General features: G+C 41.7%; 1 protein-coding gene across 8 annotated transcripts in view; it reads right to left on the bottom strand.

The window, feature by feature from the left end:
* Positions 1-17,165, bottom strand: part of astn1 (astrotactin 1) — a 377,633-nt gene that overhangs the window by 223,616 nt on the left and 136,852 nt on the right. For 5 of the 8 annotated variants that reach the window (XM_058749833.1, XM_058749841.1, XM_058749849.1 and 2 more), the window contains exon 1: positions 15,422-15,976. The exons of the other annotated variants lie outside the window; for them this stretch is intronic. In XM_058749833.1, coding sequence (XP_058605816.1) covers positions 15,422-15,713 — 292 coding nt within the window. In that variant the 5' untranslated portion in view covers positions 15,714-15,976. Of the gene's footprint in view, positions 1-15,421; positions 15,977-17,165 lie in introns of those variants that run through there. 8 annotated transcript variants of the gene reach the window in all.

The following is a 17,165-nucleotide window of genomic DNA, read 5'->3' as shown; positions in this document are numbered from 1 at the left end:
AAAATATGTCTTCTAAATAAACGTGATCTAATTATAGGCATTATTGTAGAGGCTTTGGGTACCTAGCGAAACTACGTACAGTTATACTGCGGAGAGCAGCGAGTCAACAGCTCAGCGATGCAGATGGAAAGAAAGAAAGGAGGCTTTTATTAAATATTCAGGGCACAAACAACAGACAGAATTGAGCTGGGAGTGAGCCTACGCTTTCAAACAAAAGTATATCTCATGAACGAAATGAAAAACAATGACCTGACCTTCAAGAGCACTCGCTCACCTCAAATGGTCCAACCCTCTTTCTGACAGACAGTGGCAGCAGTTCTCCAAGGGCATGTTACCATCTCACTCTGACCTAGGGCAAAACTCTCGTCAACCATTTTGGGTTTCTATTTGCTCGCTGCAGACTAGTGAAGGCTGGAACAGAGAGAATGTTGGAAATGATACATAAAAACAGCAATGGCAATTTTGTAGTTTGGTTTTAGGTAACAGAAATGCAGTCTGACAGCAGACTTCTGGAATGGCCACACCCATTACAGATTTGTGTATTAAACAATCATATTACCGCATGTGAATCGATACGTTATGCTCCATTAAATAAACAAGTCTTTGAGTGTGCCCTACGTAATGTAGTTACGCTCACATATCTAGTTATCAAATTTATTCCACACAATCATTGTAATGTGCTGCTCTAAGGCATTTGAGGTGAAGGTAGACCGTGTGCTAAGCTGTCTGAATTCTCCTCTGAATACCTGGCAGCACATTTACAACCCAGTACAGCTGTACCCTGGTAAAACGTTTCACCTTGCAATTCCATTGTATTTATTTAGGGTATATACACAAATACATATAAAATAAATGTAGGGTTGCAAACAAATTCATATTGGCGGTGTTTAAACATTCTTGGAAAATTATAATGTATACACTACTACAGAAGTGCATAAAGGTGTTTTTGGGACAGCATTGCTAATTTGACCATGGACAATGACAGGAAGTTCGGGGAGAGAAAGAGGAAAATAGAATCACGGCGCATCAAGAGAGAACTATGGTTCTGACAAAAAAAAAAAATTAATTAGTATATTTGATGCACCTTTTCAACAAGATTAAGATTTTTTCAATGATTTTGAAAAAAGTTTCGTGCTCACCAAAGCTGCATTTATTTTAATACTGTAAAATATTATTAGAATTTAGTTACAAATATTTTCAGGATTAATTGATGAATAGAAATTTCAAAAAGCAGCATTTATTTTAAATAGAAATGTCTCAATGGATGAAAGTTTTTTTTTTTTTTTTTAATCATAACAAGCACAAACCTGAACAGTACTAATGTGCATATGCAAAAATATTTGAAAATCAGAAGCACATTAATAATAAAAAATATGAATTTATCTTGAATTAAGATTTTTTTTTTCCCACTTGCAATTAGTTTTTTTTTCTATCTCTCTCTCTCTCTCTCTGAGAGTGTTTTTTTCACACATACTCTTGAGTCAATAAGTATATCATTGCACTAACTGAAAGTTCGATTCTCAGAGAACATGCATATTAGCAAAATGTCTACCTTGAATATGGATAAAGTCAATATGGATAAAGGTGGCTGCCAAATGCATAAATGTGTCCTGAAAAGAGCAAGGAGTGCAAGAGATACACTGTAGCCTATATAATCATTGAAATATAACTTTTTTTTTTTTCTCTGAGGCAAAGCTAACACAGCTCAACTGGGTTCAACACAACACATAATTTGTGGCTGTAAATCATGTGGCTGTGAATGACCTCACTGTACCATTGTGTAGCTGAAATGCCCATTACCTGCACCATAAGCCCTTCTATTATATCTCAGCTCCTGTCATGACCAGACAAGTGCGCCGTCTGTGTCATCTCATTAGCCTGGGCTCTCCACAAGCAGCAGCACAGAGCAGTGGCAACAAAGAGGGAAACCTATATAGAATGTTTCTTTGGTCTGCTATCCAAGTGGCTGAAGTGAAAAGAGATGGAAATGGAAGCAGAAAAAGTGTAGCATTCGGAAAGATAGACTTGTATCCTTATTATAAAAAGTACCAGATCACATTTGAGGTGTTCTCTTGGAAAGTGATTGAGGAGACACCCTGTTCCTGGTTTGGCATTAAATAGGGTCACTCCCACAGCACCGAGAGCCAGTGTCACTCAAAAGTTCTTACTAAGTTCTCACTGGAACACTATTCAATTACAGATACAGCTTGTCTCATCATGTACAGCCATTGAAATGTTCCATCAAAAATATGATTTACAGCTGTACTTTCCCCAAGTGTCCTTATATGCCGCTCCATCTTGTGTGAAGTTTCTAATCATTAAACCACTGCTTTTGGCAGGTTAAAAGCAATCCACAAGAACCCAATTCATTTATGGCTCTTCCATTTTTGTCTTGCAAGACAGATAGGAAATTAGACATCTGTGTGTGTGTGTGTGTGTGTGCGTGTGTGTGTGTGTGTATATATATATATATATATATATATATATATATATATATAGATACACTGAAAACAAAGATATTGTAATATATTACATTTGAAAATAACTATTTCATTTTACAATTTAAAACGCAATTTATTCCTGTGATGCCAAAGCTGAAAGTTAAGAATTAATAAAAAAAATAAAAAATAAAAAAAATAAAAAATTGTTAAACTGTTCCCAAAACTTTTAAATGGTAGTATAGACAGATAAATAATGTTATCTGCAAAAAATTAAAACAAATTCTGATGAGCCGGCTTCAGACTTTGGGTTTGGTGTATCAGTTAATACACATCACAGATTCAATGTGGGGAAAAAAAACACAATGTCAAGAACAAAACCCTCTAATCTTTACAATTTCAAGCTTCATTTATAATGAAGTCTCACTCTCTTATTTGAGGCAAATAAGAGAGACTGTTCATTAGTAAGCTTTTAGTCTAAGTTTATGCAAACGAGCTAACATAAGCAGCCCATTCTTCTTGATTATCTCCTTGAAAGCTGGAAAGTTTGCATAGTTTTTGACTTTAATGGCATTCATGGATTCTTCAGAGTTGTGTGAATAAGAGAAGGATGTCAAGGTCGACAAGCGAAGATTGTGGCAAATTGAGAAGATGATGAACTGTGGCTTGTAAAGGAAAAGGAAAAACACACTCAGCTCAAGTACCCAGTGAGTGGAGGTGGGAAGTGTCCATTAGACACCCCCCTTGCCCCATGTGGGTCATTCTCCTCTTCTTCGACACTCTGTACAACATTTTACACAGCAAATCCACCCCTGACATTTGAGATCAATACAAGCAGAACAGGCTATGCTATTTGATGTTTTATAGAGTTCTCCATTGTTCAAAAGTGCCATAAGTAAAGCATGGACAATGAAGCTGGTATGCTAGTATGCGTTTCAGACTACTATTAGTGTGAATTAAGTCAGGAAAACAGATTTAAAAACAGAGGGACTCTACTTCAAATGGTTCCCCACAAATTACCATAATTGTATCATAGACTGTAAAATGGGTCACACTTTATTTTAAGGTCCAATTCTCGCTATTAACAAACCATTAACTATGACTTTTGGCTCAATAATTTCCTAATTTGCTTTTTATGAGTAAGGCAGTTGTTAAGTTTAGGTATTGGGTAGGATTAGGGATGTATAATATGAATATGTGCTTTAAAAACACTAATGAACAGCCAATATGTTAATGAGCTAATAAGCAGCAATAATATTATAATAACAATAAATGTTACTTCTTATTCTAAACATATTAGAATGATTTCTGAAGGATCATGTGACATACTGGAGAAATGACTACTGAAAATTTGCCATGACAAAAATAAATAACATTTTATAATATTTTAAAGTAGAAAATAGTTATTTTAAATTGTAATACTATATATATTTTTTTTTCTTTTACTGTTTTATTATATTTTTGTCAAATAATTACAGAAAACATAAAAAAGTGAACATAAAAAAACAATACAAAAACATTTATTTTTATTTTTATTTGAACGGTAGTGTACATAAACACAAGTAAAGTTTAAGTTCATAATTTAGTAGTTTTCTGACAGTATTTTTGGCAAACTATCACATAAAATAATTTAGCTTAAAACCATTTTATATATAAGGGAAATTAGGACTTGACTCTATCTGAGTCGGTCACTGAACATAACTGATTCCCCCAATACATCATACTAAATCTTTGTAAAATACTGACAGTTAGGAAAACTAATCACTCTGAATGTGACTTTACACAAAACAAATCTAAGCAACAACAATATAGTCAAAAGAATTTGACTCTACACGCATTCATAATATTAACTATTTATACGTCTTATATATTCCCATGCTTTGTGCATCAATTATTCACAAAGGCTGGTTTTGGCCAGCTGATTTGCCACAACAATTTAACATCAGCCTCAAATAAACAATGGTCTCCAACAGATATAGCTTATAGTCCCTTTTCAGTACTAAAGGAATCAAATAAAACAAAAATAAAATAAAATTGTACACAGATCGAACAATCTCCTGATCCTGACTAGACAGGGAATTCATTTGCTAGTCATTTCAGACGGTCTTTCTAAAACTGATATTGTTGGCTAACTGAAGTTATGTTGGATTTTAGAAACACAAGGGCTTTGACATTGAACGTTTTAACAAAAGGAGCCCATCAAGATTCACCTAGACACCTCCTATTATTTTAAGTGAACAAAGGAGACTGACAATGAAAATCCCCTTGAAAAAGTGTACCTTTTCATGCAATAATGTCAAATGTGTTTGAGCTGAGGTACAGTGCATGCATGTTGACTGCATCATGTTGCAGAACTGCTACCTGCCTCTACATACTGTCTTATAAATTAAAACCATAAAATAACATGCTAGAAAGTAGAATCTTTCAGGAATTACAACCACCGATGTGGGCAATTTAATTGCCTACGTGCTCAATTTTGTATGCAAACAACTATGCATGCAAGTGTTTGCATTGCTTGAGGGTTTCAAATCATTAGCTACCCTCGAGCTATGCTGCACATTACTGCTGAAAGGTTGCATCTATTTACCTGCTAAAACTATTGAAGTGAAAGCGGAACCTGTGCAGAATGATAATACCTGTAGCCCCAGGTACTAAACGAGTCATTATGAACAATAAAAGTTAAATGTAAGTAAATGTCACAGCCATAAACAGTAATTAAAATGCATCAAAAAGAACAGTAACAGAATCCTGAGGTCATTCATGTCACTGAAAAAATTTTTTAAACTTAACGGTATGTCTATTTTTTTCCCGTTTGCTCAAAGAACTCTTTACAGGTAGCGACACGTGGTGTGTCATACATTACACCAGCAGCCTGTTACTGCAACTGCACTTTCCTTCAAATAAAGTTTGCAGAAGTCAAACTCACTCTGTTTGCTTGTCCTGTGCATGGCCCTGCCGACAACACGTGAGCGTGCATAAATATTTTCGGTTCCTTTGCGAATGCCTCAAGGTTTGCTTTCTCATACACAGACACTTGAAACACTGTGTCATCCTTTGGATAATTCAAGGAGACAACAATAAAAAAGTGACAGATCAAAGTTTTTCACCATATCTCCTGGATTTTATTCTTTGAAGGGATGTTGTTTTAAGTCATTTTGTGGGCAATTCTCTCCTGAAAGCTACAGTATGTGTTGTTCCACATAATCTGAGGCTGTAGTTTCTGTTGTTGTGGCAAACTGAAGGGACTCAAAGGCTAAAAGACATTCAGAGAAAGAGAGAAAAGGAAAACTGAGTAAATCAAAAACTGTGCTGGAAAGCAAAATCAGACATCATCCATTTGCTTGTTTCTGCTTGAATTTCTGTACTTACATTTGTTCAGTCAGTCTCCCGTTGTCTAATACACAACAAGGGATTCCAACTAATTTAATTTTTCCAATTGTTATAAATCACTCAATGCAAAAGCATTTCCTAAGACAACTATAATCACACTGTGCAAAGACCATGAAGCTGTTTGTTAGAAACAAAAATTAACATATATTGATAGTGATAGAGATGGGATTCACAGTTGTAAACTAAAAGAGAATTTGCATTTGATTCTCTCCAGATGTAGTTGGGTAGAATTGCTGTTTCTCTCCTGAGGAGGAAGCGTAATGTCACCACTCTTCAAGGCATCCTTTAAGCGCCAACTCCTGTTGCCATGGAAACCATTCATTGCCACACAATCTCCCTGTGCTGTCTCTCAGCACCTTCCTGACAAACACACAGTAAAGCTCGCCTCTAAATCCTGGATTTCACTGAGAGAGAGGGTTGAAACATGGATCATTACATCTTATTGTATTTGCTTTACTTCAGTAACCCACTATAGAAGAGGTCACACAACATAATTAATTATAATCTCCATTACAGTACATTAGAGTTCCAGATGAAAAATTCGTGGTCAAAAAGATTTTTTTTCAACATTAAATTAATTATTACTTTTATTCACAAGCATGATCAAAAGTAAAGACTGTCACTGTTCTGTTTTTTTTTTTTTTTTTTACTTCCTAAAATCCTGAGGGAAATTTTTTTTCAATATTGATAATAATAATAGTTTTGTCAGTCCTCTGTCATGTGTTCCCCCCTCTTGTTTGCTTATTTGGTTTGCTTCCTGTCCTTGTTTAGTGTGATTGTCTGTTATTCTGTTCAGGTGTGTGTGTAATTATCTTGTGTATATAAGTTCCTGCCTGTTCAGTTAGTGTTTGCCTGGTCTATTCGTTACTCCTGTGTGTCAGCCCTGCCTTGTCTTGCCCTGCCTTGTCTACATTAAAGACTATTATTTTGAATTTACTTCTCGTCTCCGTTTTCCTCGTTCCTTCCTGCTGTGTGCACCGTGACCAGTTTAAAGGAACACTCCACTTTTTTTGGAAATAGGCTCATTCTCCAACTCCCCCAGAGTTAATAAGTTGAGTTTTACCGTTTTTGAATCCTTTCAGCTGATCTCTGGATCTGGCGATAGCACTTTTAGCATAGCTTAGCATAGATCATTGAATCCGATTAGACCACTAGCATCGCGTTCAAAAATGACCAAAGAGTTTCGATATTTTTCCTATTTAAAACTTGACTCTTCTGTAGATATATCGTGTACTTGTCACGGGATGGTCAAGAGATGAGGCGAGGACTCAAGTGCAGGAGAAGTGGGTCTTTTTAATAATAAAGAGAAACAAAAAATGAACAAAAACCACCCCGAGGGGGAAAAACAGGCAGGTAGGCAGAGAGCTGCAATACGTGTAAACCAACCCACACACGACATCAAACATCCAACATTAACAACGTAACAGCACAGGACTGCATACACCAGGAGACTATATGGGGAGCCAAACGAGGAGGACACAGGTGAAGTAACTGAAACAATAATGAGATAATAAGGAGGGCGGGGTCAGACAATAGACAGGAGAGCACATGGCACCAACAACAAACAACAAGCCATGTGCTAACACACGCAGTGACATCTGGTGGCCAACCAGGGCACACCAGCAGGGCCGTGACACAACCCCCCCTTTAAGGAGCGGATTCCAGACGCTCCACACGTTAAAACTGAAATCAAAATGTCTAGGAGAGAGGTGGGCCGGAGGCGGATCAGGGGGAGAGATGGTGGGCCAGGCCCATGTAGCGGCAGAGGGGGACCTGGGGACTGAGGCAGCACCGGCGGGATGGGGACCCAGGACAGAACCCGCGGCCAACACAGCGGTGTGTGTGGAGCTGCCACCTGGGAACGGGCAATGACAGGCTCTGCCGTTTCGGGAGACTTGTGAGCGGACCCCGCTGCCTCGGGAGCTTTGAGAGCGGGAACTGCCGCCTCGGGAGCTCTGTGAGCGGGAACTGCCGCCTCGGGAGCTTTGAGAGCGGGAACTGCCGCCTCGGGAGCTCTGTGAGCAGGAGTCTTGTGTGCGGACACCGCCGCTTCGGGGATCCTGTGAGGATCTTGAGCGGGCACCGGCGCTTCGGGAGCTTTGTGAGCGGGCACCGCCGCCTCAGGAGCTTTGTGAGCGGGCACCACCGCCTCAGGAGCTTTGTGAGCGGGCACCACCGCCTCGAGAGGATCGTGAGCGGGCACCGCCGCTTCGGGAGCTTTGTGAGCGGGCACCGCCGCCTCGGGAGCTTTGTGAGCGGGCACCGCCGCCTCGAGAGGATCGTGAGCGGGCACCGCCGCTTCGGGAAGCTTGTGAGCGGTCACCGCCGCTTCGGAAAGGCCTGAGATGAGCCCCGCCCCCTCAGAGAAAAGCTCAGCGGACATCACCGCTTCAGGAGCTTTGTGAGCGGCCACCACCACTTCGAGAACCTCGTGAGCCGGCACCGCAGCCTCGGGAGGAACGTGAGCGGGCACCGCCGCCCCCGGGAACTCGTGAGCGGACACCGCCGCCTCGGGAACCTTGTGAGCGGACACCGCCGCCTGGGATCCTGTGAGGATCGTGAGCGGGCACCGCCGCCTCGGGAACCTTGTGAGCGGGCACCGCGCTGAGCTTTGTGAGCGGGCACCGCCGCCGAGGATCGTGAGCGGCACCGCCGCCTCGGGAACCTTGTGCGGACACCGCCGCCTCGGGAACCTTGTGTGCGGACACCGCCGCCTCGGGAACCTTGTGAGCGGACACCGCCGCTTCGGGGATCCTGTGAGGATCGTGAGCGGGCACCGCCGCTTCGGGAGCTTTGTGAGCGGGCACCGCCGCCTCAGGAGCTTTGTGAGCGGGCACCGCCGCCTCGAGAGGATCGTGGCGGGCACCGCCGCCTGAAGCTTGTGAGCGGTCACCGCCGCTTCGGAAAGGCCTGAGATGAGCCCCGCCCCCTCAGAGAAAAGCTCAGCGGACATCACCGCTTCAGGAGCTTTGTGAGCGGCCACCACCACTTCGAGAACCTCGTGAGCCGGCACCGCAGCCTCGAGGAACGTGAGCGGGCACCGCCGCCTGAAGCTTGTGAGCGGGCACCGCCGCCTGAACCTTGTGAGCGGACACCGCCGCCTCGGGATCCTGTGAGGATCGTGAGCGGGCACCGCCACCTCGGGAGGATCGTGAGCGGACACCGCCGCCTGAAGCTTGTGAGCGGCACCGCCGCTGGGAGCTTTGTGAGCGGGCACCGCGCCGGGAGCTTTGTGGCGGGCCCCGCCACCTCGGGAACCTTGTGAGCGGACACCGCCTCGGGAACCTTGTGCGGACACCGCCGCTGAACTTTGTGGCGGACACCGCCGCCTGGGATCCTGTGAGGATCGTGAGCGGGCACCGCCGCTGAGCTTTGTGAGCGGGCACCGCCTCGAGAGGATCGCGAGCGGTACCGCCGCTGGGAACCTTGTGTGCAGACACCGCCGCCGGGAACCTTGTGTGCGGACACCGCCGCTGAACTTTGTGGCGGACACCGCCACCTCGGGAGTCTTGTGAGCGGACACCGCCGCCGGGGATCCTGTGAGGATCGTGAGCGGCCACCACCACTGAGAACCTCGTGAGCCGGCACCGCAGCCTCGAGGAACGTGAGCGGGCACCGCCTCAGGAGCTTTGTGAGCGGGCACCGCCGCTGGGATCCTGTGAGGATCGTGAGCGGCACCGCCGCTGAGCTTTGTGAGCGGGCACCGCCGCCTCGAGAGGATCGTGAGCGGGCACCGCCGCCGGGAAGCTTGTGAGCGGTCACCGCCGCTTCGGAAAGGCCTGAGATGAGCCCCGCCCCCTCAGAGAAAAGCTCAGCGGACATCACCGCTTCAGGAGCTTTGTGAGCGGCCACCACCACTTCGAGAACCTTGTGAGCCGGCACCGCAGCCTCGGGAGGAACGTGAGCGGGCACCGCCGCCCCCGGGAACTCGTGAGCAGGCCCCGCCACCTCGGGAGTCTTGTGAGCGGACACCGCCACCTCGGGAGGATCGTGAGCGGACACCGCCGCCTCGGGAGTCTTGTGAGCCGGCACCGCAGCCTCGGGAGGAGCGCGAGCAGACCACGCCGCTCGCAATGACATCAGTGGGGGTTCCTGCACGCTTCGTATCAGCCCGGGACGCTCTGGGAGCGGGCTGGAGGTACTGGGTGCGGCAGACGAGGCCTCTGACGCCCCTTTGATTGCCGCTGGGGGCACTGTAGCTTCGTCGGCCACTACTGGCGGCACTGCGGCTTCTGCAGTTTCGTCGGCCACCACTGGAGGCGCTGCAGCTTCGGCGAGCCCTGCCTGAGGCACCCCAGCCACCCTAGCTGGAGAACATGCCAGGAACTCCACAAATTCCTCAAACGTCAGGTGGTCCAGCCCCCTCATCCTCCACCATTTGAGGGGCTCCTCAAGGGCACTATTGAAAAGGTCCTTGAGGGCCGCATCATTGTACCCCAAACCCTCTGCTGCACCACAGAACCTCAGGGCAAACTTCCTCACATCAGTGCCCTGCTGACGGAGGGAGCTCAGGGCCTGGAACTGGAGGATGCGTTGGTAGAGGGGGCTGCTGACGTTAGAGGCTGGTGGATGGTGTGAGCCCATTCTCCGCTGAGTCCTTATTTGGCTGTTACGTTCCGTCACGGGATGGTCAAGAGATGAGTCGAGGACTCAAGTGCAGGAGAAGTGGGTCTTTTTAATAATAAAGAGAAACAAAAAATGAACAAAAACCACCCCGAGGGGGAAAAACAGGCAGGTAGGCAGAGAGCTGCAATACGTGTAAACCAACCCACACACGACATCAAACATCCAACATTAACAACGTAACAGCACAGGACTGCATACACCAGGAGACTATATGGGGAGCCAAACGAGGAGGACACAGGTGAAGTAACTGAAACAATAATGAGATAATAAGGAGGGCGGGGTCAGACAATAGACAGGAGAGCACATGGCACCAACAACAAACAACAAGCCATGTGCTAACACACGCAGTGACATCTGGTGGCCAACCAGGGCACACCAGCAGGGCCGTGACAGTACTAAGACCGGCGGAAAATGAAAAGTTGCGATTTTCTAGGCTGATACGATTAAGAACTATACTCTCATTCCGGCGTAATAATCAAGGAACTTTGCTGCCGTACCATGGCCGCAGCAGGTGCAGTGATATTACGCAGCACCTGAAAGTAGTCCCCAGCTAGGTACCTAGTTATAATATAGCTGGGGACTACTTTCAGGCGCTACGTAATATCACTGCGCCATGGTACGGCAGCAAAGTTAACACACACATTAACAAAATAAAAACTCCTGCTTTATAATTCCTGTGAAAAAGTAAAGAGGACAAAATTGTCCATAGTTAAAAACACTTCAATGTGTTTACTAAAAACTATGGTTTATCACACCTCAGCTGCAGTCATGCATTCATTTTTAATCAGTTATATCCTATACTTGCCCCTACTACAACAAAATAGAAGCCAGCTAAATAAAATGAAAAAATAAACTACAGGTGTCAACGTTAACTTAATTAATTTTTTTTAACGCAAATTAATCGTTTGATAAGGTTTGACCCCAACTTCTTGCCGTCATCGCAGCGCGGAAGGTTATTGTGTGATGAGGGTACAGCGAGCCAGTGTTGCCAGGGTAGCGGCACAAGTGGGCTATTTTGAAAATACAGTCGCCGGAAAAAATTACAGAGCCGTGGGTTGCGGTTTTTTGGGCTACTTTTATAATGTAACGCGGCCGCCCAAGGTGTATATAGATAAATAAAAATTAAAATACATCCTTTTGCTAATGTGTATTATACTTGGAATGTATCCCTGGCAACTTAAGAACAGAGAGGCGGGTGTAACATCACAAACAACGTGAGTTTCAGCCAGAGCACACATGTTAAGGCTTTTACACAGCAGAAATAAACATGACAACAGTCGCTATAGATTATATAAGATAATAAACACACGATTACGATAGGATATTTGTATGTGATTTTCTTGAGTTAAATGTGTACATCTGAAATACTAATTTGTGCAGCGATATAAAAGGCTATAAATAGCATATTTTAACAACAGCAAACGACCAAATTCCACATGTGATCCTAAAAGGAAGTTATTACAAACATTCGATGGTGGTTTGAAGTGAGTTCTGAGTAAAAGTGTACTATCAATCTCATAAATTGTCTTATGTAGCATGATGCTAATATTAGCTCTAATGCAGCTGCAGAACAGGTCAAATTCTTCTTTATAATGTATTTTGTCATAATACTTCACATAAGGTCGCAAGAAAATGTTTTGTTGTATTTATTTAGAAATACTTTTGATAATAGTTGGGTAAATGTATACTGGGATTGAAGCGATGTGGCTTGGTAAACGTTTTATTGCCAGTATAAAGGCTGATAATGGCTGAATAAAAACAAAAGAATAATGATTAAAGAATAATAAGTAGTATGTCTCATACCTGGTGGAAGTGTGAAAGGTTCTGTTTCCTTAAATTAGTTTGTCATGCATTTCTTTATTTCAACACATTTACAGCTAAATACTAGTATTTTAAATTTGTGATTAATCATGATTAATCACAGTCCATGACTGTGATTAACGCGATTCAATTTTTTAATCGATTGACAGCACTAAAATAAACATTTTTACCCAGGCACTCAAATTACAGTAAGTCGGTAGGTTTAAAAAAACTATGAGTTGCCTGCACTCACCTGAATAAAAAGATTCTCAACAACGCCTCTTCAATGTTTGACATTTAGCCACTAATCAATTAAAGAAAAATGTAAAAGCCAAAAATGAAAGCTAATCTAAAACTAAAACTCTAATTTTAGATATTTTCCCTTTTGGGTGGGCATCGCCCACACTCACCCACCCATTGCCTGCCCCTGGAAGTTATTAAAAGCAATATAAGTCTTTGGTGTGTTCTCATTTGTTTACCTCAAGTAAGTGTGTGTGTGTGTGTGTGTGTGTGTGTGTGAGAATGCATTTGTAGACTGCACCAATTACCCTAATGTATCCAATTAAAAATAGCTTGTTCAAAGACCAGTGGCGGCTCTGTAAAGACTGCATTTATAATCAGGAAACAAGACCACAGAGCGAAGGGAGGGATGTGCAAACACCTTAGGCAACATTTATAACACCAACTTGAAATTACTCCCCATGATCATTCCAATCAATCTTATGCAAACAAAGAGCCATTGTGGGAGGCAGAGGCTGAAGGAAAAGAGGAGACGATCTAGCAAGAGTGAGATTTATGAAGTAAGGCAAGGTGCAGTCTGTCTGAAGAAAATTAAAAAGCACTGAGTCCAATGTGAATTTTTAAAGCTAAAGGGATGGCCCAAGGAATATATACTATGGTTTGCAAACAGGTTTCCATTGGTCAGAAACAAATCCTATCCCAATTTCACTCTAGGAAAGTTTTGATCATACTAAAATTCATTCATTCCTCATAAATGTTAGAATATGAATGTTGGCTTTGGTCAGTTTCTAAGCAAACTTGAAACTGGGTTTAAACATCAAACCTAATAAATTCACAATAAAAATTTCCGCTAAAGTTTAAAAAGTTTCCCAGTTTTCATAAACCTAGAAAATTATATTTTGGCCTATTTTAAAACTAGCAGGTTTCTGCAGAGCCAACGCATGCTATTTTTGACTGTTTTATGTATTCTAAAGTGCTGAGCTTATTTGAATTCTGTAGTATAAGTATTAAAATCCTGACTACTAAGAACTTTGTGCTATGAAAAATGCAGTCACATCTGAACATTGTTAACAAACTGAAATCCTGGTTAGCTCTGCATGCTGACACTATTTTTTAGACTCTAAGGGTTTCTAGTTATAAATATGCAGGTCCTCATGCATTCAAATATGACTGCACGCAGACAGTACGCAAACTGTGTGCTCCCAGGTGTATTCTTTTTAAAGTTTGTTAGACTATTTAAGCATAAATTAAATCATGAATTAATTATATATGAAGTACAATAAATATTGTAACTAGAATGTGTGTGTATTATGCATGTATGTTTTTTTATATACACAAAAAGGGACGTAGCAACCACTAAAACTTAGGACACAGTGTTTTTTGTTTCTCTCTCCCAAAACAAAGGTAATAAAAAATGCCCACATCAACTTTAAGGTCACAATTGAAAGAAGACTCTAAAAAAGATCTGCCTTTTCACCATGTTTACTTCCTGTCTAACATTTCTTTCCAGACATCCCTAAAGTGAGAACAACATGACATCTTTGACAACGCCACGGCAGTGCCAAATAAACAGTCAACCCCAGCACATCTTCTATGACAGCCACAGACACTTCACACTACATATCTGATTGGCTGGCAATGACTTATACAACTGTCCACTCCTTAAAGTCGCTTTTTTTGCACCTCAAGAGTGAGTGGCAGATATGCATGCAGTGTTCAGCACCATGGACAGCAGCCAGTGTGCCGCCTCATACAAACTAGCTGCTTGACAAATGTAGACAAAAGTTTTTCACAGTATTCAGTTAATACACAGTATTTAATTTAATTTTTTCACAAATTTGGAGATTAGGATCAAGAGATTAGGAGGTCTGAAGATGATAAAAATTATATATATGTATGTGTGTGTGTGTGTGTGTGTCTGTGTGTGTGTCTGTGGGTGTATATATATATATATATATATATATATATATATATATATATATATATATATATATATATTATTATTATGTTATACTAAGTGGGCTTTAACACTTTCTAGTGTACTACTGGACCCACAAAAACTACTCAAAATGGGACAATTTATATACACCATGTGTCACACACAAAGAAAAACTAAATAGTATGTATTTCTACAGTTGTCACCTTTTTAGTTGCTCTTTTAAATAGATAAACTTACATAAATGTTTATCTTTTTAATTAAAATGTTTGAAATGAAAGCAAGGAGGATGCATAACAATTCATTTGGACATGTTTATGCACAAAAACAAATCAAAAAGTCTTTCAATTAATTATGGTAATCAAACTTATTTAGTTCAAAGTCCATCTCAACTCATGCCAGTAAGAATTGCACATTTTGTACTTACAGTAACATGAAGTCACACAGTTTAGTGATAAGATGTATATTTCTAAACTACTATTTACAGCAGACAATCATTAAATATTATATAAACAAACTTGATAAACTTTGATATCTATCTGTCTGTCTGTATGTCTATCTCTTTCAGAAAACAAATCAAAGCACACGTGTTGTAGTTGTTTGCTTGGTTTGTTCTTCTTAGAGTTCAAAAAAGGTGAAGCTATGGCACAAACTTCACACAAGTTTACACATGAGATTCGCACAAGACTTTAACCCAGTGGCCTCTTTGTCTCTATGGGATCACAGCTGTATTTGTAACGCATATTCATCACAAAAACATCTGTTTGTATATTTCTCAACCTGTCAAACGAGCGTCGTGCTTCCTATAGCTTAAATAACACATATCTGCAGTTTATTATTCCGGACAAAGAACATACTAGAACTGACCTATTTGAGTTTTGGACTAGGCCTGCGACTGATATTTCTTTTAATAATCACAATAGCTGTCACAAGCAAGTATACAATATATCTTTAATAAGACGCTAAACTGATAATAAATAACAGCACTCACCCAATACAAAATACGGGAGCTCGGTATTTTCCAAGTCGTCAACAACGACTATCTCGCCCGGAAAATCGTTCCTGACGGAGAATAGCAGCTTGGGCTCGGAGGCCGACGGGCTGTGCATGATGCTCAGGTCGTTCTCTCGCAAAAACGGCAAAGCGGATACCGTAACGCTTTTCATTTTGCACTCCATGTCTTGAGACTGATCTTCTTCGCCGTTCAGAGATTTCACACCAGCGGGACTGAAGATGACAATCCAGAGAACGCCGATAAGCAGACCGGAGTGTGGTAGTAGCATCTTGCCGGAGACTGTGTAGCGGTTGTCAGGCTGCGGCAGTCGGTAAGCAGCACACTGAGAGCTGGAGGAGGAGGAGGACCGGGAATGCGCTGGCTACACACTAATAGAGCTATTTGCGTGAAAATAAGCAAAAAACGCAGGGTTTAAGACTCAGATATTCTCAGTCCCACGGCTGAATATTCTTGTTGTCATCATAACACGGCTGGGCTTAGTGATGACAGCGAGAGAGGCGGAACAGCGCAGCATCGGAGCCCGTTATTGGGCTTCTCCACCTCAAGCCATTAAAAACGATTTTTCTTGTTGCAGTGGGCAACCATTTGCAAGAGCTACGTTTAATAGTCCTGCAACTTTAAAACATACAATGGTTTGCCATAATTTATACTTTATCAAGTTAAATGCCCTTTTATCGTGAATGTATAGTTGTATGAAGTACTTACGCACTCTTTTTTCTTCTTTTGTTCTGTTTTAGTACGTTATGTTCTAAATAGGCTATGTAACTAATTATGTTCATGCTAGTTATAATTTTGTTTTTTGTTTTTGTTTTGTTTTTTTGTATATTTTTATAAAACTCAATGATTAAAACCATTAAATTATTGGCTGGTTTTAGAGAGGTTTTGGGAAATTTTTAGCTGGTCAGATCATGTTACACCAGCTCAGTCCATCTTAAACCATTTGCTTGCTTGTTTGTTTGTTTTATTTTGTTTTGTATTGTTTTGTTTCTTTCCTGAAGGACCACTGGTTACTTTACAGTGGGTAAAAAAAGCTATAGATTTAGCATGATACATAATTTTTCTGTGTGTGTGTGTATATATATATATATGCCATAATATACCTTTTCTTATATCAAAAATTTAATATATATGTATATTTTCGTTTTATATATTATTCATCAAACATAAATTTTTCTTATTAGCTGAAATAGTTTTCTCTCTATTTTTTTTCTTTATAATAAACTGACAGGATTGTTTTTTTTGGGGTTGTTTTTGTTGTTTTTACAGAGAAAATAAATGCAATATTTGAGAGTTACTAGCAGAAAAATCCCTGCTACAGTTTTATAGTTCACTGACCACTGCGGAAAGAAGAGCAGAACTGAAGTCGAGAAGCCAAGAGCATCTTTTCAAGCAAACAGCAGCTGCAAGCTCTGGGAAGAAGGAAGAAAAAAGGAAGAAGGGAGGAAAGAAAGAAGCAGTGCAGTCTGCCCCAAAGAATGATCTCCCTGTGTAATCTTGAGCTTATTCCAGCACTGAAGCAAGGCTTTAGCAAAGTGTGAAGCACTTTTGTGATGAAAGGGCACAGTACTCATTTCAGCTTTGACCTGCTCAATAATTGAACTTTGAGGGCGGTGGGGGGAGAGAGGGGTATCGACACACTTGTGGTCCTGTTGCTGTGATATCCTGCTCTCTTTTAGGGTTCTTTCTGTAACATTCACTAAGCTACCACTACTTGTGGTTT

The sequence above is a fragment of the Onychostoma macrolepis genome, chromosome 02, assembly GCF_012432095.1.
Source record: "Onychostoma macrolepis isolate SWU-2019 chromosome 02, ASM1243209v1, whole genome shotgun sequence".
Taxonomy (NCBI): Eukaryota; Metazoa; Chordata; class Actinopteri; order Cypriniformes; family Cyprinidae; genus Onychostoma; species Onychostoma macrolepis.
This window is presented reverse-complemented; position numbering and strand designations above follow the sequence as displayed.